Here is a 25,591-nt window from a genome sequence, read left to right on the forward strand (position 1 = left end):
CCTGCACGGACCCAGCGACCCCATCCAGAAAGCTCTGTCCTGGCTTGCTGGCGTAGCTGCTGCTGCAGGCTCTGCCTCCGCCCCCTCTGCCTCAGCAGGACTCTAGGATGCTGCAGACTGCAGACAGGTCCCCCGCCCCACCAGACCAACCCCCTTCTAGTCAGCAGCACAGCCTAGCAAAGTGGCTGCTGCAGTTCCCAGGTGGCCCAGCAGCAGGAGCCCAAGCCCCTGAGCTAAGGGATCCCTCCAGCTGTCTCACCTGGTGCCAGTCAGAATGACCTGGTGGCTTCTGATACAGGCTCTTGCTTATTGCAAGTTTGAAGGAAGGGGCTAGCCTGAGGACCCATAAAGGTGGAGGTGTGGCTAGGATTGCCCTTTGGGTAGACCTCAGGTGTCTCAGGAACTGCTTTATGCACACTGACCTCTTCCTAAAGGACCACATGTAGGACAAGGGTGTCCTCCTTTGGATGGGGCACCTAAACACCCAGCATCCCTGCACCCTCCAACCCCTTCATCCCTTTTGAGTCAGGGGCAGGGGAATAAATATGCAGGAGGAAGGAAGGCCCACATATTTCACTTCTTCCATGTCCCTAAGTGATGGCTCATCTTGGTCTGGCTGTAACACCAGGGCACCAGATCCTGATGTTCCCTCAGGGGACTCCTGATGAGAGACATCTGGGAAACACAAGTGGGTTCTACCCCACTCAGGGCTGCCTCCAAGGTCCATGAAGAGTGTGGCTTCTGCCCAGTGGCCAGTGTGGTCTCTGTCCCCTTGGTTCTCCTGCAAGGGTTGACAGGTGCAGCCAACTTCAAGGGCAGGAGTGACAGGGCCAATGTGCCCAGTGGAACCCAGGACCCCAGGGACCTTTGTTTGAGGTTTACTAGTCTCAAAACGCCTGATTTTGAGGCCTCCAGAGTACAGGCCTGATGGCCCCAGCCCTGAGGTAAAGAGAGAGGGGAAGGGTCTCCTCTTCTGTTGCCCTGTCTGTCTTCTCCTTGCCTGGCTCTCCCTTCACCTGTAGCAGTAATCTTAAATGGTCTTAATAAAAACAAACCTGGAGGCCAGGTATTGGGGTGAATGCTGGAAGATCAGAGAAGCAGAACAAGCCACAGCTACCTCACCTCGCCAGTTCCTCAGCTGATCCTGTTTCCTCAGACTTGACGACTCTCAGCTGAACTGTGCTGCTAGAAGCCTAAAAGCTTAACCAGCCAAATGCTTCTAATTTCTGGTTCTCATGCCTTATATACCTTTCTGCTTTCTACCATCACTCCCTGGGATTAAAGGCGTGAGTCACCATGCTTGGCTGTATCCTGGAACAGATGGATTTCTGCCTCTGGAATGCTAGGATTAAAGGCGTGTGCTGCCACTGCTTATCCTCTATGTTTAATATTGTGGCTGTTCTGTCTCTGACCCCAGATAAGTTTATTAGGGTGCACAATATTTCAGGAAACACAATACTACCACATTCACCCTTCAATTAGTATGACTTCTGAGACAGCCAGGGTCTCCTTAACTATGCCAGGACCCCACAATCTCTGCTTCCTCCTCCTCCAGGGCTCCTGGGCTGCTGGAATGTCCCCACAGCTAACCTGGGCTTCAGCCCAGGACTTCAGTCAGGACTAGGCAGATGGAAAGTTTTGGATTATCCATTTTAAAGTATTTCCTTGTTTCTGTTTGGAGGGTTTTTATTATTATTTCTGATTTGTGAGCTACTATTTATTCTTTAATTTCTATATCCATATGCTCTTATGTTACCATTTAAAATTTTACTGACTTCTAGGTCAGTTGCACAATTGTCAGAAACTCGGTTGGAGGTGGTCTGGTGAGATTTCTGGTGCTTGCCTGAGGTTAGCCTTCTTAGGAATGTTTCTGTTGCTGTGGTCAAATATCCTGACAAAAGCAACATAAGAGAGAAAATGTTTGGGGAAGTCAAGGCAGTGCAAGCTTGAAGCCATCAGAATGAATGCTGTATTCAACTCATTGTCTCCATTCTATACAATCCTGGGATACCTGCCTAGGCAAGTGGTCCCACCCACTGTGGGCAGCTCTTCACACCTCAAGCATGCACAAGAGGCCCTTGTCCCAGGTGATTCTGGATTCTATCTAGTTGATAATGCTGATAATCACACTAGCCTTAGGCCAAGTAAGGTTTGGTCAGTTGTTTTACAAGAAAATTATAAAATAGGCCAGATGCACTCGAGAGCTGTGCCCATCCCTACCTGCTGAGTGACAGTGTCCATAGGTGCCTGTGAGTTCAATGAAGGCCCCCATAATATTTGCTTCTTTCAGCCTCTTGATCTTCCAGATAGTTATTAAAAGGAGTATGTGTGAAATTCTTGCACTAGAGAGTTGTCAAATTCCTGAAATGGTATCAAGGATTAATTTCTTACCGATTTAAGATTAGTACATGAACATAAATTTAGCCAGAAGGGGCTGGAGATGGCTCAGCAGTTAAGAGCATTGGCTTCTCTTCCAAAAGACTCAGGCTTAATTCCCAGCACTCACGTGGCAGCTCACAACTGTCTTAACTCAGATTCTAGGGGATCTGATACCCTCTTCTGGCCTCCACAGGCACCAGGAGAACATATGATACACAGATATACACAAATACAAAACACCCATGCACCTAAAATAAAATAAAATCTCAAAAAAAGAGGACTGTACGGTGTTTTCCTCAATCACTTGCCATCAAATAGTCATAATCTATAAACTTAGTTTCATTAATTATGAAATTATGCATTAATTATTACTTGTTTATTTTATTTTATGTGCTTGAGTGCTTTGTCCTTGCAGTTTTATATTTAGGTATACATACAGAATCAGCCCACTACATGTCATTACACAGTGATCTTATCTTAGCAATGCTCTTGACCCTGGATTCTGTTGCCTTTTTTTTTTTTTTTTTTTTTAAATCTGTTCACATGGCACTGGAGAGGTGGCTCAGTGATTAAGAGCACTGGCTGTTCTTCCAGAGAACAGGAGTTCAATTCCTAGCACCCACAAAGCTGCTAATAACCATCTGTAACTCTAGTTCCAGGAGACCTGATTGATACTCTCTTCTGGCTTCCGCAGGCATCAGGCACACATGTAGTATACAGACATACATGCAAGCAAAAACACACACATACACATAAAAATAAAACAGTAAAAACAAAACAATCTTTTTTTACAATTTTCCAACACATTTTATGTGTATAGTCGGAGATGGGGCATGTCATAAACGCACGTGAAGGTCAGAGGACAATTTGTAGGGGTCAGTTTTCCCTTCCACTACGTGGGTCAAGAGGATTGAACGTGAGCACTTGGCACTCTCTTCTCAGGAAGCTTGCTGTGTGCACTCAGCTGTTCCTCCTGCAGCCATGATGTCTGGGTTTTGAGTTTGTCTTTTACTTAACTTTTGCTAGGTCAAAATTTTGGATAAACCATTTTATCCCTGAAAGTCCATTTTATTTTGTGTGCATGTGGTTGGGTATGTGTGGCATGGTGTGGAGGTCAGAGGCTACATTTGGAGTTGATTCTTTCATTCCATATTTACATGGGTTCCAGGAATCTATATGGTCAAGGATGATCCTGAACTTCTGATCTTTCTGTCCCTACCTCACAAACGCTCACACCTGTATTCAACCAGTGCCTTTAAGATCGTTTGCTGGTTATCCAGAGGATGTAACTGGCAGGTTGAACATCAGGTTAGTCCTGTAGTGCTTCTGATTTGAAACGCCTGGCATAGGCATTTGAATACTTGGTCCCCACCTGGTGGCACTGTTGGAAAGGTTATGGAACCTGGCTCCACTTCCTGCTCTCTTTCTCTGCTTCCTGTGTGCAGATGAAATGTAATCAACCTACTTCCTGCCTGGCAGGCCAGCCTCACTCTCCCACTGCCATGCCATGTAACCCTCTGTGGGTTAAAATGAACCCTTTCTCTCCAAAGTTGCATTTTGTCAGGGTACTCTGTTGCAGCAACAGGAAAAATAATGGATAGGATCACCCTAGATGTAAGCCCATTCAAGATACATCTCTAACTTCTAAGATCATTTTCCTGGCACCTCTTATCTTTTCTTCAAAATCAATTTTTAAAAGAAAACAGCTTTAATTTTACACAAGTCAGCCAATCCTCAGCCCTCGAGCGGGAGTCAGAGACAAGTCCTCTCAGTTTTGTTAGTCAGCTCTCCAGGGCTGTGGCAAAGTACTCACGATAAATGACTTTAAAGGATGGAAGGTTCATTTTTGGATATAGCTTCAGAGGTTTCAGGCCATAATAACTTGGTTCCATTACTTGAAAGCCCTACTCCCAGTATGATAAATAAAACCCCACCCCTAATATGATGGATAAAGCCCCGCCCCTGTGTTTCTGGCAGAAGCAGACAAGTACACTCTGTGGAAGGCCACTCTGCCTTTGCTGCTTAGTCCTGGGCTGCGGGCAGACGCTCCCTGTGGGACCTGCTGGACTTGGCTGCAAACATGCCCAGGAGTCGGAGGCTCAGGGAGTAGCTCTGTCACAACGTCACTGCCTCTGCTTCTGTGTGGGCTGAAGGTGGCTTTTGCTGAATCCCCTGTTCTGTGGTGGTAGCAGACCCCAGCTTGAGGTGGGTCTGAGCTCAGGGGCCCACAGACTCTCCTGTTGCTCTCCCACAGGCATCGTGTCTTATTCCCCACCTCTTGCAGAGCCAAGCTGCTCAGCTGGCCTGGAGGGTTTATCTTTCCCCAGCAGTGTACACTTCTTGCTTCCTTCAGGATGCATCCAGGCGAGCAGAAGTTTCATTGCTGAGCCTTCTGTCTTTCTTGGCTCTCCCTGCCATCAATGGAAACTCCCCCCTCTCTCAGGGAGGCTCCTCTCTCAAGCAGGCTCTCTAGAGACGTCTGAGATCTTCCATCAGCCTCGCAGGCAATTGTCTAAGATATCTGGAGAGGACTTTGGCATGCATGGATGCTCTGGAAGCGAAATGGGAGCACTCCCACATGGGGTGGTCAACTGATCTAGAAGTGGCTGACCTCTTCCTACTCCTTGTTTGAAACTTCTCTACCAGATCCTACCAAGGGTGAAGCCATCTGTGTGTCCCATCTCTCCCCAAAACTGGCCAAACTCTCTCAAATGTCATTTTCTTCATCTTGTGGCTGACTCTTAGATTGGATCCAAAAAATATAGTGGTTTTTAATAGGTTGTCTGGCTTTTGTTGTGGTTTCTAAGAAGGAAATAACGCTCTGTTGTAGGTTTTGATGTCAAAAATAGAACTTCTCCCATAAATTCCAGGTACATATTTTACTTAATAAAATGCTAAGGAGAGATGCCTCAGAGGTTAAGAGCACTGGCTGCTCTTCCAGAGAAGCAGGGTTCAATTCCCAGCACCCATATGATGGCTCCTATCTGTCTGTAACTCCAGTTCCAGGGGATCTGACACCCTCACATAGACATACATGCAGACAGAGCACCAACACACATAAAAAAAAATCGTTTAAAACAATCAGAAAATAAAAGGTTAAGGAAATCAGCATCTCCATTGTTTCCTCCAAACAATTCAATCACTTCGAATGGCTTACAGAGACAGACAGAGAGAGAGAGAGAGAGAGAGAGAGAGAGAGAGAGAGAGAGAGAAGAGAAGAGAAGAGAAGAGAAGAGAAGAGAAGGAGGGGAGAGGAGGGGAGGGGAGGGGAGGGGAGGAGAGGAGAGGAGAATCTCTCATATATCACCCCTGTCCACTCCTTCTCTGCTAACAGGGCCGTGAGAGACCCCAGTCAATATCGTGTTTGCTGTGCAAACAAAGACCTGAGTTCAGTCCCCAAAAGTCATATAGAAAAGCCAGGCACAGTGGCACATGCTTGAGTGTCTGTTATTGGGGAGACAAAAACAGAAGGATCCCTGGAGCTCATTAGCCAGCCTAACCTATCATACCTGGTGAACCCCCTGCCACTGAGAAATCCCATCCCAAAAAGCAAGGTAGGCAGTGCCTGAGAAACAACACCCAAGATTGACCTCTGGCCCCCACCCACTTGTGCCTATATGCATTCCCCACATACAAACACACAAACAATAAATACATAAATTAAGGGAATTAAATTTTGGTTGCTTATAGACTCACTTTTTTTCAGTCTTCCTGATGCTCGGTTTTTCTGTGATAGTTTCTTTCCCTGGCTTTGCCCTGCACTCCTGGTAATCCATGGAGCATAGTTCTAGCTCACTATGTCTCGCTTCGGCCGGGGAATCCATCCATTCTGGGTTTGTTTATAGACTTCAACAACTACATGTTTTCCTTTAAAAAAAAAAAAGATTTATTTATTTATTATCTATATAATATTCCTCCTGCATATTGCCTGCAGGCCAGAAGAGGGCGCCAGATCTCATTACAGATGGTTGTGAGCCACCATGTGGTTGCTGGGAATTGAACTCAGGACCTCTGGAAGAGCAGCCAGTGCTCTTAACCTCTGAGCCATCTCTCCAGCCCACATGTTTTCCCTTTTTAAAAATGTTTATAATTGTATTTCTTATTAGTGTAGTGTAGTGTGTGTGTGTGTGTGTGTGTGTGTGTGTGTGTGTGTGTGTGTGAGAGAGAGAGAGAGAGAGAGAGAGAGAGAGAGAGAGAGAGAGAGAGAGAGAGAGAGAGAGGGAACTGGAGCATGCCACACCCACCTCATTTTGTCAGCCAAAGCAGGCCATGTGGGTACCCCTCTGCCCCATATCTGAACTCCTCCAGGCTCTGCTCAATGTTCTTCCTAATGTATGGACAACTTCTTTTCACACAAATTCACATCCACCTGGGCTTGTCTTTGGCCTCCTATGTGATGTAAGTGGAGGAAGTTTCCCTCTGAGAATGTGCTTTTTCCATCTGGCCTCTTGAGATGCTTCCATTTGGGACAGCTTCATGTTGACTCTCAGGATGTTTCCTGGCCACACCACACTCACACACTCACACCCCACACCTGCCTCATAACCCACCTCCTCAGCAGATTACTCAACCTCAGGGGAACATGTGTTTTCTCCATCATTGTATCTGTCTCTGTCTCTCTCTCTCTCTCTGTCTCTCTGTCTCTCTCTCTGTCTCTCTCTGTCTCTCTCTCTCTCTGTCTCTGTCTCTCTCTCTCTCTCTGTCTCTCATGTGTGCATGTGTGATGAGTGTGCATATGTGCATATATGTGCATGTACTGTGCATTCAGATGTGGAGGTGAGAGGTATTATATATTTCTTTTAGTTCTTTGCACGCATGTATGTTTGTGTAGGGACATGTGCACACAAGTGCAGTTTCCCTCTAAGGTGAGAAGAGGGAGTGAGATACCCCAGAACCAGAAACTGAATTCTGGTCCTCTGCAAGAGTAGTTCATGCTTTTAACCACTGAGCCATCTCTCCATGTTCTCTACCTTATTTTTTGAGTCAGGGTCTCTCACTGTACCTGAGGTCACTGATTAACTAGCCTGTCTGAGTGGAAGGCCCTGGGGATCCTGGAATGGCAGTGGTACCCACCATGCCCAGCTCCTCATACAAGCACTGAAGATCTAAATTCAGTTGTTCAGCAAGCACTTTACTGAATGGTTGGCCTTCCCAGACCCTCTGTAGTTTGTTTTTTTTTTTTTCCCCAAGAGAGAGACTGAAGGAAAAAAAAAAGAAAAACATAAATAATTTAAATTAAGGTCTTAGGGGCTGGAGAGATGGCTTAGTGGTTAGGAGCACTGGCTCCTCTTCTGGAGGATCCAGGTTCAATTCCCAGCACCCACATAGAAGCTCACAGCCATCTGTAACTCCAGACCCAGGAGATTCAACACCCTCTTCTAGTCCCCATGGGCACCAGGCATGCTTGTAGTGTACAGACATACATACAAAGACACCCATATACATAAAATAAACTTTATTAAATTAAGGTCTTAGTCAAGTCAAGGAATTTTTAAGTTTCTGAAAACAAAATTTTAGGAAAACAAACTTTCAGAGGGATTGTGAAGACTATTATGTATTTGTGTGGCATGCATGTGTGCACATATATATGCTTGCATATGTGTAGGCACACATATATGTACAGGTGTGTGTGTATGTATGTGTGTGTGTGTGTGTATGTGTGTGTGTGTAGGCCAGAGGTGGACATTGGGTGTTTTGTTCTGTCATTCTAAACCTTGTGTGTTGAGGCAGAGTCTCTCACTTGAACCCAGAGCACACAGGTTCTGCTAGCCAGCTTGCCTCAGAGACCCCATGTTTCCACCTAGAAATCACTGGGAGTGTAGGTGGGCCATCATACATACTGGTCTTTGCTTGGGTCCTGGGGATCCAAACTCCAGGTCCCATACTTGTATGGCAAATTCTTGCCCACTGAGCCATCTCCCAACCTTCAAGGTATTTTTGGTCTTGGCACACCATAGAAGTTGCTAAACAAACACCAAGGGACGTCAAGGGAATTTGATCGTTCCTGGAATCCCATCCATTCTGGCCAGCTATTACTTGTGGCTCTAGTTCAGACACTCTTGTGCTGTTTCCATCTCTCTCTGAGTTCTGATCTCACCACATAGCCCAGGCTAGCCCTGAGCTAGCAGTCTTTCCATCTCTGCTTCCTAAACAGTTGGGATGACCATGCTTGGCTAACTTTCTAGGCTTTGGTAACTGTTCCCTCTATTCATTTCCTCCCTTTCCTTTTGTGTTTTGTTTAGGTTTGCATAGTCTTGACTGGCGTGTGCTGACATTAATACTTCCTCTGTAGGGTTCAATGACTGTCACACCTGTGACAGGGTTTCCTTACTTTTTTTTTTTGAGACAGAGTTTCATGTACCCTTAAACTGGCTATTCAGAGAGGCTAGCCTTGAAATCCTGGCCCTCCTGTCTCTCTCCTGAGTGGTCCTGAGAATCTCCAACACTCTCAGTGACCTCACTTCTCACGCTGTGTTTTCATCCTGCTCTTTCCTGTGGCTTCCACTTGCCCATTGAAGCACGTGGCACATCTGTAAGCTCTCCACCTCTTCTGCAAGACTCTTCAGCTTAGTGACCACAGCCATTGCACAGACTGTTAATAGTGGGGTCACCCAGACTCCACTCCTTTTGACCATTTGGGGTTTCCTCTTGGTTTCTTTGTCTTGGTTAGGGTTTGGAGTTTTCTTTTGTTTTTAATGGTTATTTTTGCGAGGGGGGGTGCTGTTGTTTGCTTGTTTGTATATATTTGGTTTATTTGTTTTGAGACAGTGTCTCACTATGTAACCCTGGCTGGCCAGAAACTCAGAGATCCACCTACCTCTGCCTCCTAAGTGCTAGGATTAGAGGTGTGCATCACCATGCCTAGCAATGTTTTGGGTTTCATATAGCCCAGGAAGCTGGCCTCAGACTCACTATATAACTGAGGGTGGCTTTAAATTCCTAATTCTCCTGCCTCTTCCTCCTAAGTGCTACATGTGGTTTATATGGTGCTTGGGACAGCACCCAGGGCTTTGTGCCTATGCTAGGCAAGCACTCTACTAACTGAGCTACTGAGGTTCCGTCTTGGTTGTCGACAGTATTTACCTGCTTCACTGGGGGCTAGAAGTGGAAGGTTCTTCTCTGTTCTCCTCTGCCAGTGGACATCACCACAACCTCCCTGAAGGCTATGTGAACAAGAATAGGAGGGAACACACACCCTCTGCATCTGACTCCTGTAATCCTAATTCCTCACAGCAGCCCACATGTGTGCACCAAGCACTTGCAACCAGCCTTGCAGCACAGCCTCCCTCCCTGTACTCTTCCCTTCTGTGGGAAGGGAAGGACTCATGTATAGACTCCTGCTCTTTTGTGCTTCTGTGTCCTTATCTTCCTTGGGATGTCCTAAACTCACCCACAGTGGCTTCAAAGGTTTGTACTGAGTCTGTAGATGCACCCTCCTCCTGGTCACATACCTCTCACTGGAGGTGTGACTCTATGAGATCTCACCCTCAGACTCTGCTCTTGAGATGGGCACACCCCCACAGGACAGCCAAAGCTCAGGGATCCTACCCTTTCCCTTGACCCCTCATTTCCATTATAGGCCTGAGGAATCGACTTACTTATCCCAGGAGCTCAGATTGACCCTCAAAAGTTTTCCCTCAAGGGCACCTTCAGACTGGGGGTGACAGGGTGGGGCTATTTGAGGACAGAGCCCACATTGGCATCACAGCCAAGTCAGATCTGGTTTGCAACATCCTCATGTGCAGAACAAATGGCCTTCTGCACTGCCTAGCCCTGAGGAGCATCCATTGTCAGCACCTCCAGCACCTTCTGTGCTGACTGTGCCAGGAGCCAAGCAGGTACCCCCTATTCCCTGCTCCCCACAGGTCTGTGTGTCTGACTATGGGGATCCTCAACCCCATAAACCAGATGGCCAGGCCTGATTTGCTTGTTCCCAAACCCCACTCCAGGTCCTGAAGATTTCTGTGCTAAGCAGCTTCCCTCTCCACATGCAGTGGAGAAACAGGGACAAGGAGGGTAGCCTTGAACCTTCAGCGGGCAGTGAGAGTAGTTGGGGGGGGGGTGAAGGTTGCCACTAGGGAGGTCCCCTGCCCACAAGGACCTATTTCCCTAAATTAGCCTATTTATTCCTGTGGTAGGGCTGCAAGAGAAGCTTTCTGTAAGTGCAGCCCAGGAAGACAGGCAGAGTCTGGGTAGTTCCAGAAGGATAAGAAGATAGGAATAGCAAGACATTGAAGCCTAGCAGGAAGGAGGAGGAGGAGAAGGAGGAGGAGGAGGAGGAGGAGGAGGAGGAGGAGGAGGAGGAGGAGGAGGAGGAAGAGGAGGAGGGTGGGAATAAAAGAGAGGATGACTGGACACTAAGTTCCATGGTCCCCCTGTCTCAGTTCTCTCATTGTGTGGTGAGCACTAGAGCCCGCAACACTGCACACAGGTAGCAACACTGACATGACCAGACCCCCAGGCTCTACGGGGTAGTCACTGAAGGAGGCTGAGCACTGTGTTTCTCCCCAGGGAAGCCGCTGCCCCTCTTAACTAGCCGACTACGCTTCTCCCAGGAAGAGAGGACGGTTGTAAAACGAGGTAGCCTTTGCCTTCCCTGCCAGGCAGCCCTAAGGAGGTGGGCTTGGTATCTGGGCCTGCCATGGGTAGGGTAATGTAGATGGCCAGGGAGTCCAGGAGGGATGGGGAAGGGAAGATATTGACAGGGACACCAGTCTCCAGTGCCTGTTGTATGCAGCTGGGCACATCTGGGTACCACTAATGAGGCCAGCCTGATACCATCTGTTGGTGTACTGACTACAGGGTAAGGACAGGGTAGGATAGTACAGTACCTTAGAGCTGGTGGGACAGCAAGGTAGGAGGGCATGAGCAGCCTTAGTCCTGAGGGTTCTGGGCCACAATAGGGGGTCAATGGAGGCAGGGAATTGTAAGGGGATCCCAGGTCACTGTTGTAAGTAAAATTCACACTTGGGGTTCACCTGGGGAAGACCAGGCTGTGCTTCAGACCTATCCTGGAGGTGTCCATGGAGGATGGGGGAGAATGGAGGCCCACCCCATCTACCCTGCCCCTGTTATTCTCTGCCACGCCCACCCCAGCTTGTATCTCACCAAGGCCTGCATAGTGTATACCCGGGCCTCTGTACTATCCCTTCCAACTCTCCACACCTCACACTCCTCCTTCTGCTCCTCCAGCTGTCAAAGAGTCATCACAGAAAAATGACATCTGCACCACCCCAGGCTGCGTGATGGCAGGTGAGCTCCTCCCCTAGGGTGGCCACGGTGCTGTTTGGGGCTGTCTGAAGCCAAGCTGAGCAGCCCCGTAGGCTGAGGTTGGCTCCCGTGTACAGGCCCCCACGCAGGTCGGGTTGTAAAAGCCCAAGAGCTCTTGTCTGTTTATAGAAAACAAAGTCAAATTAAAGGATATCTTTTTATTTCACATTTTCTCCCAAGACTTTGTCTTAAAATTGTGTGCCACAGACTGCCTCTGCAGGAGGCAAAACAAAAAGTATTATGGGGAGAAGGTGGAACAGGTGTTCTTGTCTGAATGGGTCCTAGAGCCCCACAGTGATGCATTCTTTGAAATCTCCAGCTGCAAGAGCCCCAGACCAGGCAGTTCCTGGGCAGAGTCAGCAAAGCCACGGAGCCCATAGCTCAGGACCCTGTCACCAAAATGCCTTGAATCCTAGGACACAGCAGTCCCTTCTGACAAGAAAATAAACCTCAAGGCAATAGACAGGATGGGGGATCTTTTTCTCCCCTGAGGGACAGTGAGAGGCCACTGGAACTGCATGGAGCAGAAGGGCTATGGCCAGGAGGCCAGGGTCCTGATACCAGTTTAGAGCACAGGGCCACCAGCTGGGCCTTTGCTGTGAGCAGGAACTATCGACAATATCAGCTCCTCAGGAGGGAGGAGACAGGAAGGTTCAAGGTCCTGTTGCTCATCAGTGGCCAGTCCTTAAGCCCCTTGGGCAACACTTCCAGTGTTTCTAGCCTCCCTTTGACTCAGGGAGAGTGACTAACTTGCCCAAGAGCAAGTTAGTAGCTGCCAGCAAGTTAATAGTGGATATTAAATCTCAGACAGACTGTCCCCAAAAGGGCAACACTGTCTCTCAGACTTAGAGACAATGTCAAGATGTCCACAACTCAGGGTCCCCTCTCCTCCCTCCCCCCCCCCCCCCCCCCGTAAACAGCTGCCAGAATCCTCCAGAACATGGACAAATCAAAGAAGCCCTGTGACAACTTCTACCAGTATGCTTGTGGAGGCTGGCTGCGGCATCATGTGATCCCCGAGACCAACTCCCGATACAGTGTCTTTGACATTCTCCGGGATGAGCTGGAGGTCATCCTTAAAGGTAAAGAATGGCCAACCATCTGGGGCATAGAGGTGTCACTGAGCCTTGGGCGGGCTCCTGTTCAACATTTAGGTAGTAGGGTCAGTGGAGACATCACTGCCTAGGACTTGGAGTGAACTGTGACTTTGGTGTGCCTTTGTGCAGCCTGATGATGCTTGTCCAGGGCCAGAAGGGGCCCCAGCAGTCACCTTAACCTCTGTTAGGCTTTCTCCTCTGCCCACAGGGGTGCTGGAGGATTCCGATGTCAAAGACCGGCCAGCTGTGGAAAAGGCCAAGATATTGTACCGCTCCTGCATGAACGAAAGTGAGTGGAACCTCCTGCCAGGGCACACCAAAGCGCCATGGGATGGGTGTGAGCATCATGCAGAGCATATACAAAGTATCTGTGTGCTGTGCCTCACCTGGCCAGGCTCATTACCAGCTGCCCTGTGCTTTGTAACCTTAGCCTGTGGTTACATAGTCCAAAGGAACTGCTCCTGTCTGCTGAGCTGCAGACTTGGGGCCAGCTGTCATCCCTGGGCATCTCCTAGAGGTTTGAGGTTGATTCCTGTGTACCAACCATGGAACTCAACGGGACTGTGGTTTTATGAGATTATCTCCATTGAAACCCCTACTTGGGCATGGCCAGGGCTGTCTTATCTCCATAAACCATGTGGCCAATACCCACAAGGCACAGACAACGTCCTCCAGATTCTCACATTTACTTAATTTCTTGCCTGAAAGGCTAGGTATCCAAGGCAGGATGACAACAGTGTGTGAACAGAACCCTGAGCCCTTGCCTCAGCTCCCAGCCCATCAGCCACACAGAACCCTGCTCCACTGGACCGAAGCAGCCAGGACTCCACTTATGACCCTATTATGACAGTTTCTCTAATTTTGTCCCTACTTCCAAATTAAACCCACACAGAGAAAGCCAGATAAGCCACTGCCAAACCGCATGGGGTGCCTCCTCTCATCACACGTCTTGGGGCTAGGCACCTCCATCAGACTCATCTGGTGCCTCTCTATCCACTGAACCATCATCCTTTCCCTGTGGCCTCTCAGCCCTGCCATGTACCATGACCATGGACATCAGCCCCTTCTTTTTGCCAGCTCTGAAGTATTGCTGCTGTCACCCAAGGGTCCTCCTCTGTATCTAGGGCACTGCTGCTGTCACCCGAGGGTCCTCCTCTGTATCTAGGGCACTGCTGCTGTCACCCGAGGGTCCTCCTCTGTATCTAGGGCACTGCTGCTGTCACCCGAGGGTCCTCCTCTGTATCTAGGGCACTGCTGCTGTCACCCGAGGGTCCTCCTCTGTATCTAGGGCACTGCTGCTGTCACCCGAGGGTCCTCCTCTGTATCTAGGGCACTGCCGATGTCACCCGAGGGTCCTCCTCTGTATCTAGGGCACTGCTGCTGTCACCCGAGGGTCCTCCTCTGTATGTAGGGCACTGCCAATGTCACCCGAGGGTCCTTTCCTGTACCTAGGGTGACTTCTAGATGTGCCTTTTGTACCTAATCTTTGCCTGAAGTTCTTCCAAGTTTCCTGTCAGAAAAGCACTTCTTTAGAGGGAAGCTGCTCTGGGCTTTTAGCCCAAGCCTTTAGACTGCCATTGTGTTACAGAAGCAAGTCTCGTGGCCCCTGTGTGACTCCACACCTGCCCAGACACCTTCTGTCTTGGGGCTTCCCTTCTGACCACCACTTTTCTTAGGCTTGCTCTTCTTCTGCCAGCCACCACGTCCCCAGCCTCCTTTACCCCAGGGAACGGTGTGCTTCACTGCGACCCTTGACCTAAAGCTGAGCCTGTAAGGATGGGTCATGGTACCTGAGCCACCAGAGTCTGAGTAAGCATCCACTCCTTTTCTTCTCAGGTGTGATAGAGAAGAGAGACTCTAAGCCCCTGCTGAACATCTTAGATGTGGTAGGAGGCTGGCCTGTGGCCATGGACAAGTGGACTGAGACCATGGGTAAGTACAGGCAAGTTTGCAGACTTAAACCCCACAACTGTCCACAGACTAGCTACCTGCTCTTAGAAAGCCCCAAGAGGCTCATTCCTCTCAGAGACAAGCTTAGGCTCCACACTGGGGAGTCGGTGGCATCTATGAGGGGCTCACTGTGGCTGGTCCCCTGTACCTGCATTGGGGCGTTCCTCCCAGTATTCTAGACACCAGTCCTCACACCCCTGTTCAGCCCTCAGGGTGTGGCCACCTCTAACTCAGGGGCAGGGATAATGCCTGGAATAAGGCATCTCCCACCCACACACAGTGATTCTCTCAGTCACTGTTTCCCTATGGACCTTTGAAGAACTGTCCCTATAAGCCCCTTTGGAGAATAATCCTTCAGTCCCCGAAGTCTCACAGTGAATTCACTACCTGAGCCAGGCAGGGCTTCCTATACTCCCAGAATGCTGTGCTTAGGAGACAGTTCCCTGTCTGGAGAGGGGCTATCTGGTCTCCAGCATGGATATTGACTCCTCAGGTCCCAAGTGGGAGCTGGAACGGCAGCTGGCTCTGTTGAACTCACAGTTCAACAGGCGCGTCCTCATTGACCTCTTCATCTGGAATGATGACCAGAACTCCAGCCGGCATGTCATCTATGTATGCAACACCCTCAGTGGGTAGGGTGGGGATCAGGACCAGCAGGGTCATTGAGCCTAACTCTGGGCTTTGCAGCAGAGCAGGGAGATAGATAGGGTGGTGGCTGTGGGGAATCTGTGAGCCCAATGTATGTGTTCTCTGTCCACAGCTTAGTCCACAGTGTGAATTGTGCTAAGTGGGGCTTGTCCTATGCTTAGCTTGCTTCTTACCCATAGTGAGGTCTTTGGCACCTGGGCAGGAGACCTCCGGAAGCTATAACTGGAGGGTCAGAGAAGCACACACAGATGCCATTTGGGGCAGACTGTGAAGCAAGTCTCTCATGTGGGGACTTGTGCCCCCCCCCCCACATCCAGCCCCTCTCTGTCAGTGAAAGGCTTGGGTTTGGAAGCATCTGCCTTCCACAGGAAGCCAGTATTCTGCCAGGCACAGTCCTGGGGGCAGGAGACTGCTGCCCACCTCAGCCAGGCTGCAGGGATCCCCACCACCCACCAGGAGTCACATCCTCTGTTTCCAGATAGACCAGCCCACCTTGGGCATGCCATCCCGGGAGTACTATTTCCAAGAAGGCACCAACCACAAGGTAAGCAAGGGTCCTCAAGGCCCAGGTCAGATGCAGCTCCCTTCACATATCCTGGCCCCCACTAGGGCTCAGTACTCCTGTTTGTCCACTAGCCTTGCTCCCCACAACCGGCCTCTGTATGCACTTATGGGTATGTGACCAGGCACTGAGCACTGGGGACACAAACATGGACACCCAGTTTCCACACTGTGTCAGCCCTGAGGTGAGTGAGCTCATCTGGACAGCAGTCCATTCAGCTATGCAGAATCAAGCCCAGTGTTTGGGAAGCAGGCAGAGGCCCTGGGACTGCTCTTCAGAGTCTGCTCCTGTATCTGTGGAAAGAAGTCAACTGTGGAGTGGCCCAGGATGGCCAGGGTAGAAGGAAGCATTGGGATAGACAGAAGGAAGGCAGGAACAGCAAAGACATCTGACCAGGAACAGGGTAGGAAAAGGTGGGAGGCAGGAATGACCCTCACAGCAGGGCTGGAAGTACGAGTAGGCACTGAGCCGCCCAGGATTTGACAGGTGGGTGAAAGCCAGAAGGAAGGATGGTAGCAGGATACAGAAAATTAGGACCTGGAGCATCCCCAAAGCTCATGTGTGACCCCCAGTCCAATCTAGCAGCTGGCAGAGCTAGGCACCAGTGGATGGGACAGTATTTAGCTTCAGCTAGAGTGAGGAAAGCCCCTCCAAGAATGGGCACCAGGAAGCATGTCCAACTGGATGGTACAACTTAAAAAGCCAATTTCCCACCTCATAGCTAATCATGGCTGGGGCAGTCCAACCTCATCCTGGCACCAGTGGCTAAAGAGTTACTGAGCACCTGCGGAGGCCAACTTGGCACTGTGCAGCCCTGAAAAACTGTCCCTACCCACAGAGGCCTGGGCATGGGTCATTCAGCAAAAAGGAGTTGTGACCAGAGCTTGGTCCTGAGCTATATGGCATGGCTAGGACATGTGACTTCATACCAAGTTTAGGGAGTAGATCCAGACCACAGAACACAAAGACCATATGCAGGCTTGTCCCTAGAGTGGGATCAAGATGTTAGTGTCAGCTGGGTGTGGTGTGAAGAGTCTCCATGCTCCATTCTGTGCTATCTATGCCAGAGCATGTTGGGGAGGCTAGAGGGACAAGTTTCCAGGGGACATACCATGTCACACACCACCCCCACCCCACAGAGTGCTCCATGGTGGCCAAGGTGGCCAAAGCCGCCCAGCTCCATCCATCGTCCTTTGGCCCAGGTGCGGGAAGCCTACCTGCATTTCATGATGTCAGTGGCCACCATGCTGAGGAAAGACTTGAACCTACCCAAGGACAACACTCTGGTGCAGGAGGACATGACGAAAGTCCTGGAGCTGGAGGCACATCTGGCCAATGTGAGGCAGGGCCACGCTGGGAGGCTGGGGCTAGGTGCTGAGTGCCACACCGTGTGACCCCTAGTTCCCACACAGGCCACAGTCCCCCAGGAGGAGAGGCATGATGTCACCACCCTATACCACAGGATGGACCTGGTGGAGCTGCAGGACAGGTTTAGTCTGAAGGTGAGACCCAGGCACCCACCCAGGAAGTAGCACTGACCCGGCCCCAACCCACCTGGGTACTCATTCTCCACACAACTATTCCTGCCTTAAGGGGACCGTATGGCAGCACCCAGACAGATAATGCCTTTAAATGAGCACACACACACACAAAAAAAAATTCCAGGGGGACAGGCCTCCTCTATAGGGCAGGATACAGCTGCTACAAAAAGGCCATGTCAGAGAGAGGGCATGGGTGGGACAGGGTTAATGGCAGAGGGAGGAGATCACAGTGTGACAGGGCCCAGGTCAGAAGTAGGTGATTGGGGCCGGGCAGTGGTGACACACACCTTTAATCCCAGCAATTGGGAGGCAGAGCCAGGCAGATCTCTGTGAGTTCGAGGCCAGCCTGGTCTACAGAGCAAGATCCAGGACAAGCACCAAAACAACACAGAGAAACCCTGTCTCAAAAAAAAAAAAAAAAAAAAAAAGTAGGTGATTGGGCCTGCAGCCCCTTCCTCCTAGCCAGAACATATAAATAAGCACTTGGATCCATAGCTCTGCACAAGGATAAGACAGGTGAACCCTGAGAGAGCCCTGCCTTCAACTCGTGTGTCACATGCCAAGTCCCTAGATTTGAAGGTCATGGCTGCAGAGATTACTCAGCAATTAAGAACTTGCACTTTCTGAGGACCAGAGTTCAGTTCCCAGCACCCACATCAGTTTCCAGCTCACAATTACCTGTAACTCCAAATCTAGGGATCCAATGCTCTCTTCTAGCTTCAGTAAGCACCCACAGACACACACACCATATACACAGAAGAAAAAATTAAAATCTTTAATTAAACAGTAAGTTTAAGCCTGGCATGGTGGCACCCACCTTTAATCCCAGCACTTGGGAGGCAGAGGCAGGTGGATCTCTGAGTTTGAGGCCAGCCTGGTCTACAGAGTGAGTCTAGGACAGCCAAGGTTATACAGAGAAACCCTGTCTCGGGGGGGGGGGGGACCCACACACAGGGTAAGTTCAAGAGCATTCAGCCTGATTAGAGACCCTGTCTCCGAACATTTTTTCTTCAAAGTAATTAAAGTACACCATTAAGCTCAACAGTGTGGAATATTTACTGAGAACAAAAACTGCCATGAGGTAAGTAGAGTTAGTGGTAGAGCACTGTCCTTACATGCATGGGGCTTATGTTCAAGTCTCAGCATAAATAACTATCCAGCTTATGTAACATGTAAGGCTATCATATCTTCTACTTGGATCATTCTTGCTAAACCATGTTTGTCCACTAATTCTCCAACTACACTTAATGTTCAAATATTCTGCATAGACTCTTAGCAATTTCACAGCCTACATGTTTTGGGGAAATGTCGCCCTTTGTCCTGATTCTTATTTACAGTCCTTTCTCACCTGTTTCTCAAATGTCCTTCAATGGGAGCTGAGTTTCTTAAATGCGCAAGGGCCACCCACTTCTCTCTTCCTCCCCACCTCTCTCTCTCTGCAGGGGTTTAACTGGACCCTCTTCATACAAAGTGTGCTGTCCTCTGTCCAAATCGATCTGTTACCAGATGAGGAGGTGGTGGTCTATGGAATCCCTTACCTGCAGAACCTTGAAGATGTCATTGACATCTACTCAGCACGGTGAGGGGGCGGGGGAGGTTTCCACAGCAGTTTTGAGTTTTGTTCCATAACACATACACACACACACACACACACACACACACACACACACACACACACACACACACTCACTCAGAGAGATACTGCTTTCAGGAGAGGATACCAAGTACTTCTCAGGTGTGAGGGACACAGAGGTTCAATCTTGGTATCCATGGTGCCTCACCCTAGTGATGTGAATCCTGTGGCTGAAAGTTTTTCTGGATCCTACCCAGTCCACAGCCCAGGCTTCTGCCTTGTTGGCTTTTGACTATTAACTATCCAAAAACCAAGTGTGACCACTCATATCCAAGTAAACACACAGGGGCTTATATTAATTAAAACTGCTTGGCCAGTAGCTCAGGCTAATTGCTGACTAGCTCTTATACTTAAACTCAGCTCATTTCTGTTAATCTATATGTTGCCACATCTTCCATGGCTTTACCTCTGTGCCATTACATGCTGCTCCCTGGACGGCAGGCTGGCATCTCCTGACTCAGTCTACCTCTTCCCAGAATTTTCCTTGTCTGCTTCTTTTCCTATACTTCCTGCCTGTACTTCCTGCCTGGCTACTGGCCAATCAGTGTTTTATTAAACCAGTGTACAAAAGCATTATCCCACAGCAGAATCCTATCAAGCATGAGGGACAAACAAGCTAATTCTTAGAGAATCTAGAACCCTGCTTGGTGTAGAACCTGCTGGCTAACCTGTGTTTTCTCTCCTGGCAGACAGCCACTCACCTGTCCGATTTCACTTCTTCCTCTAGGACCATGCAGAACTACCTGGTCTGGCGCCTGGTGCTAGATCGCATCAGCAGCCTGAGCCAGAGATTCAAAGATGCGAGGGTGCACTACCGCAAGGTGGGTGCATCATTCATTCATCTCAAGATGTTAAGCATAAGCTGTGGGCCATGCACGGTCATCACTGGGGTCTGGGATAAGAACCTGATAGACAAGGCCCCGGTCCTTCTGGGACAGTTAACAGTCAAAAGCCAACAAGGCAGAAGCCTGGGCTGTCAAAAACCAAGTGTGACCACAGGAGGGACCAGGCATGGTAGAGAGTTGCTTGATAGAGGTCACTTTGGCTTTCAAGACATAAAGAGACTAGGACAAGCTTTGGGTAGTGTCCAGGCAGACCACCAGGTCTAAGTGGGTTCCTAGCTTTTCCAGAGTAAAGACAAGTCCCCTCAAAACAGCACAGTGGTCTTCTCATGTCCACGGCCAGCATCTGGTCTGAGTCATCCTGTGTCCCCCTCTTGGGTACCCTGAAGCCCATGATGGAAGGATCTGCCTGCTTCACAAGCTCAGGGCCCCAGACATGACCTGGGAAAGTTAAGCATTGGCTCATGGGATAGAATGATGAGTGAGTAAACAAATAAACACACCAGGCGCTGTACGGCACAACCGTGGAGGAGGTGCGCTGGCGGGAGTGTGTCAGCTATGTCAACAGCAACATGGAGAGCGCCGTGGGCTCCCTCTACATCAAGCAGGCCTTCACCAAGGACAGCAAGGAAATGGTGTGTAACCTTGACTCCAATGGGCACTGTCCGTGGCATCTCTCAAGCTCACCCTGGGACAGCCTCCTGGCAGGGATACCAGCCCCATCACCATAACCTCACCCGGTGACTCCCATTTGTAGCCATTTTAACCCCTATTCCCTCCCCTGACTCAGTGACTCCTAGAAGGACATGCATTAATACCAGTCCCTTCCAGAACAGAGGAAGGTCAAGGAAAACCCTGCCCCCAGGTGCTCCTGACCATGAGCTCCAGCCCTGGACCCTGTTAGGCCCCTGGGAAAGGCACAGATTGTATGTATGGGTTCTGAGCCCATGGCAAGCAAGCCTCCAACCTACCTGTGAGGGTCCAACTCTGAGCCAGATAAGTCACCCCACATCAATGCCACACACCTCCCAGGAGGTCAGGGGCAGGGCAGCACCGGCCTCATCCTAAAAGTGTCCTAGACCAAGCCTGGAATGCTGGTTATTCCCCCTAGACCAGCCTAGGTCATGAGGATATGCATCCCCTCAGGTCAAAGAGCTGATTGACAAGGTAAGATCCGTGTTTGTGGATACCCTGGATGAGCTGAACTGGATGGATGAGGAATCTAAGAAGAAGGCCCAGGAAAAGGTGGGCGAGCTACAACTTGCGTGAAAACCCAAGGGGAGTTCCTGTGGTCAGGACCCTCTGCTGGAAAGACAGCCCTAGAGGGAGGGAAGCTGGAATAGGTGTCATGCCTGGGAAACCCCAGGAAACAGAAATGGGCTCCATGGTCTGAGACTAGGACCTACTACCCAAGCTCCTCTGGGCCCAGTGACAAACCAGTCACTTGACTCCTGAGGACCCATACAGAGCTACGTGTCTGGTTCTGCAAGCTGATGAGGGAACATGTCTGTTACCCCCTTACCCACATAGTAGAGAACAGAGCTAGCTTGTGGGACTAGGGCCCTCCCATGGTGGATGATCCTAGCTGTCCCTCCTCCGTTCAGGCTATGAACATCCGGGAACAGATCGGCTACCCTGACTATATCTTGGAAGAACACAATAGGCACCTGGATGAGGAATACTCCAGTGTGCGTACCCATCAGTGCTCTGCCTGGCCCCTCCCCCAACCCCCTACCCTGAAACACCCCTGAGGAGGGGGTACTCCATGTCTGCATCCTTTTGTTCTCTTGGTTGTTCACTCAGCCATACTTCTACACCCTGGAGTGGCTCTAATTTCACCCTGCTAACAGAGAAACTGAGGCCCAGAGAAACTAAACTTTCTGAAAGTCACATAAATGCTCAGAACCTGAGTACCTTCCCCCCAGTTACCCGTTGCAGGAGCCTGAGGGCCACATGCCAGCTGACCTGTGGGTGCTGAGACCTTTCCCCAACCCTCAGCCCTCCCTCTAACACTTTTGAGGACTCAGCCTGAGTGCCAGTCATACCAGGCTTCTTTTCTTCTCCTAGTTGATATTCTCAGAGGAACTATATTTTGAGAATGGGCTTCAGAACCTCAAGGCCAGTGCCCAGAGGAGCCTGAAGAAGCTTCGGGAAAAAGTGGACCAGAACCTGTGAGTGGAGTGGCTACAAGGCTAGCCTGGCACACAGAACTCACCCACTGGCTAGGGGCAGCTGCACAAGTCTGGCCTGATGCCAGCCAAAGAGGACACAAGATCTAAGCCCTCCCCTCCTCAGCACCCTCTGTTTTGGGGGACTCAGAGAGGAACCAGACCCTGGGATTGGCTTAGGACAGTACACTAGCTGGCCACTCTGCCATGGGCCTCTTTAGGGCAGGATGTGGTCAGCCAGGGCAGAGGGACCCTAGGGAGGGTCCTGGAAGATGTGGACTCCAAATGACCAGTCTATTTACCACAGCTGGATCATCGGGGCTGCCGTAGTCAATGCGTTCTACTCGCCAAACAGAAACCAGATTGGTAAGCCCACCTTGCCTCTCTAGTGCCAGCATACAGCCCCTCACCCTTGCTCAGGAAACCCCCAGTCTAACCCCGGAAGGAGAGTGGGTCCCAGTCTCTTTCATGTTGCCCTGTGGCCAACCTCAAGGGTTGTAGTTTGGAAGGGACACAGAGGGACTGTCAGAGAGTGTATCAGTAAGGTAGCCATGGGTGGGAAGACACTGGGCATCACTCTAGCACTCCGATTTTAGTTTCTGAGCCTCAGTTTCCCTGCCTGTACCTTGGGCAGGGAGTCCTAACCTCCACTTCCTAGGCTGCAGCATTAGATGGCAGGCCCAGCAGAGGTGCCCACCTGAGCCTTGCACACAGAAGTACCCACTCACAGTTCCTCTTTGTTCCCTTTGGGAACAGTGTTTCCTGCCGGGATTCTCCAGCCACCCTTCTTCAGCAAGGAGCAACCACAATCCTTGAACTTTGGAGGCATTGGGATGGTGATCGGGCACGAGATCACACACGGCTTTGATGACAATGGTAAAGGGGCATATGGGAGTGCCCCAATCACAGATACACCTGTAAGTCACGCGCGCACGCGCACACACACTCCCATCTCTCCTGAGTGGCCTGGGATCATCCATTCAATCTCTCAACAGATTAGTTGGACAGGGGCCTTGCCTGGTCTCCATCCCTGGAGGGATTGCCCTGTTTGACTCTTAGGACCTGACACCATCTATGATGTCTCAGCTGGTTTTTCCATGTGGCTCAGCCAGGGAGATCATATGAGGGTACCCGGTTTAGATAGCTGAATTTGAGGCTCCTGGTCCTAGCTTTCAGGGGCAAGCATGGAAGCTCTCCTAAGCAGTCCTCAACATGGTGCCGTGTGCTCAGAACCCCTGAACCCTAGCTGCTGCAGAAAGTGTCTAAACATCCAGGCGCCGAACTGGCCTTTCTAGAGGGGTGCAGGAGGGCAGTGAAAACAGGGGGACAATGTGCAATGTCCGCTGCCAACAGGTCGGAACTTCGACAAGAACGGCAACATGCTAGACTGGTGGAGTAACTTCTCGGCCCAGCACTTCCGAGAACAGTCACAGTGCATGATTTATCAGTATGGCAACTTTTCTTGGGACCTGGCCGACGACCAGAATGTAAGCATATCACTAGCAGTAGCTCTGAACCTGCAACCAGCCCCAGCCCCAGGGGACAAGATGGGGCCAAGGCAAGGCTGCACCCCATCCTGTCTCTTTTGTGCAGGTAAACGGATTCAGCACTCTCGGAGAGAACATCGCTGACAATGGCGGGGTGCGACAGGCATACAAGGTGGGCCCTGGCAGAATCCTCAGCGGGAGTTGGGACAGTCTCTGCATGGCAGGGTAATGCCCAAACTAGGCCTGTGTCCTAAAAATCCTCCATTTGGACTGGGAAGGAAGCAGAGACCCAAATCCCATGGTTGTATACCTGACATCTCACCCATTTCCCACATGAGCTAATATAGGAACCATTTTTTGTCTCCTAATGAGTATACAGGGTAGAGACAACATGACCATGGGCCTCAGCAGCCCACATAGACAGACAGCCTTGGGAATAGCACACAGGATACCAGGAGCCCATATGGGTGGACTCCAGGTGGTAGCTATATGGCCAAGGGTCCCACAGAGCTGTTAGATAGGCCTGTAGAAGGCTACAGAAGAATTAACTGGCTTTTACACAGTAGCCCTAAGCTGGGGAGGCAGGGTACCCACCTAGGGAAGGTCCTGGAACCAGATCATTCTACATGGGGCTCTCTGGAAGCCTGGCTGGACCGAGCCCCAATTTGGTGCTTGCAGGCTTACCTACAGTGGCTGACTGAAGGCGGCAGGGACCAGCGACTGCCAGGACTGAACCTGACCTATACCCAGCTTTTCTTCGTCAACTATGCCCAGGTAACTCCTAATCCTGGTCCCCACGCTCACAGCTTTGGAGGGCCCACTATAGGATACATCCAAGGGCTCCACGAGCTTACGACACCCCAAAACTAGAACCAGCAGGTCTGGCAGGCTTCCTAGAGAAACACTGAAGCTGGTAATGAGAAGCCAGCCAGGGAGGAGGCAGCAGATGTGGAAGGAAGGAATCTGTTGGTCTCTCTACTACAGAGGGCACTGCTCCAGCCCTCAGGCCAGTAACCAAGCCACTCACATACCTCTAGGTATGGTGTGGGTCCTACAGGCCTGAGTTTGCCGTCCAGTCTATCAAGACTGATGTCCACAGTCCTCTTAAGTACAGGTAAGTGTACAGTCCCTAAGCAAGCATGCATCCTGACCCTGCCCTGGCCCTTCCCCACATCTTAGACCTCCTTGGACTTGCTGGTCCACAGGGTACTGGGCTCACTACAGAACCTGGCCGCCTTCTCTGAGGCATTCCACTGCCCACGGGGCAGCCCCATGCACCCCAAGAAGCGATGTCGCATCTGGTAGCCAAGGCTGAGCTATGCTGCGGCCCACGCCCACCTGCCACCCAGAGGCTTTGTGAAAGGTGCAGCTGGCAGAGATGTGCAAGTCCTTGCCTGAAGGCCACTGGAGCCACCAGCCAGCCCTCGGCACCTGGCCTAGAGTGCAGCCGCCCGCCCACACCTGGGATGAGTGGTGCCTGGTCCCGCGCCCCTTCAGGCCAGTGAGGGTCAGCAGCCCTGTAGAAGCTGTCAGCTGTCTTCCACCCTCTCCATAGCGCGCGGCTAAATGTCCTCGAGCTTTCAGACTTGAGCTAAGTAAACGCTTCAAAGAAGACTTTGCATTGCTCATGTAGGAGCCAGGTGGGTGGTCAGGTAAAAGCAGCTGTGGCCAGGGGGAGAATTACAGCTGAGGGAGAAGGGTTTCTGACCAGAATCCTGGTGCTACGAACCCTGAAGAGACCAGGATGCCACTAGAGGTCACCCTCTGGTCTATAGTTCAGTTGATTGGGCTTCCAGGACTGGACCTGACCTATATCCTGGTGACTCATGTCAGTACCTGGCAGAGGGACCTCAAGACATGGGGAGCAGCAGGTGGAACGTGGAAGCCAGAGATGGTCTAGATGGCAAAGGGGGCATTGCCTGCTAACCGTTTGCAGATGGTCCCTGGATAAAGGGAGGACATCAAGGTGAACACTGCCGTCACCCTGGCTTGGACTTGGAAAGTACTCAGCTGG

General features: G+C 50.5%; 1 protein-coding gene and 1 long non-coding RNA gene across 2 annotated transcripts in view; one reads left to right on the top strand and one right to left on the bottom strand.

Annotated features, from left to right (window-relative positions):
- Window positions 1–57, bottom strand: part of LOC118577647 — a 19,988-nt gene extending 19,931 nt beyond the window's left edge. Inside the window, exon 1 of the long non-coding RNA XR_004944217.1 lies at window positions 2–57. This is a non-coding gene — a long non-coding RNA (uncharacterized LOC118577647). The remainder of the gene's footprint in view (window position 1) is intronic.
- Window positions 1–25,183, top strand: part of Mmel1 (membrane metalloendopeptidase like 1) — a 25,928-nt gene extending 745 nt beyond the window's left edge. The window contains exons 2-23 of the mRNA XM_036178105.1: window positions 10,891–10,959; window positions 11,572–11,631; window positions 12,570–12,731; window positions 12,955–13,035; window positions 14,583–14,678; window positions 15,190–15,308; window positions 15,823–15,888; window positions 17,109–17,243; window positions 17,319–17,408; window positions 18,890–19,026; window positions 19,808–19,901; window positions 20,429–20,557; window positions 21,069–21,167; window positions 21,527–21,610; window positions 21,990–22,093; window positions 22,398–22,456; window positions 22,847–22,966; window positions 23,444–23,577; window positions 23,684–23,749; window positions 24,256–24,351; window positions 24,615–24,691; window positions 24,783–25,183. Coding sequence (XP_036033998.1) covers window positions 10,891–10,959; window positions 11,572–11,631; window positions 12,570–12,731; window positions 12,955–13,035; window positions 14,583–14,678; window positions 15,190–15,308; window positions 15,823–15,888; window positions 17,109–17,243; window positions 17,319–17,408; window positions 18,890–19,026; window positions 19,808–19,901; window positions 20,429–20,557; window positions 21,069–21,167; window positions 21,527–21,610; window positions 21,990–22,093; window positions 22,398–22,456; window positions 22,847–22,966; window positions 23,444–23,577; window positions 23,684–23,749; window positions 24,256–24,351; window positions 24,615–24,691; window positions 24,783–24,882 — 2,177 coding nt within the window. The 3' untranslated portion in view covers window positions 24,883–25,183. The remainder of the gene's footprint in view (window positions 1–10,890; window positions 10,960–11,571; window positions 11,632–12,569; window positions 12,732–12,954; window positions 13,036–14,582; window positions 14,679–15,189; window positions 15,309–15,822; window positions 15,889–17,108; window positions 17,244–17,318; window positions 17,409–18,889; window positions 19,027–19,807; window positions 19,902–20,428; window positions 20,558–21,068; window positions 21,168–21,526; window positions 21,611–21,989; window positions 22,094–22,397; window positions 22,457–22,846; window positions 22,967–23,443; window positions 23,578–23,683; window positions 23,750–24,255; window positions 24,352–24,614; window positions 24,692–24,782) is intronic.
- Window positions 25,184–25,591: the final 408 nt, after the last annotated feature.

The sequence above is a fragment of the Onychomys torridus genome, chromosome 2 (genome assembly GCF_903995425.1).
Source record: "Onychomys torridus chromosome 2, mOncTor1.1, whole genome shotgun sequence".
In the NCBI taxonomy this organism is placed as follows: Eukaryota; Metazoa; Chordata; class Mammalia; order Rodentia; family Cricetidae; genus Onychomys; species Onychomys torridus.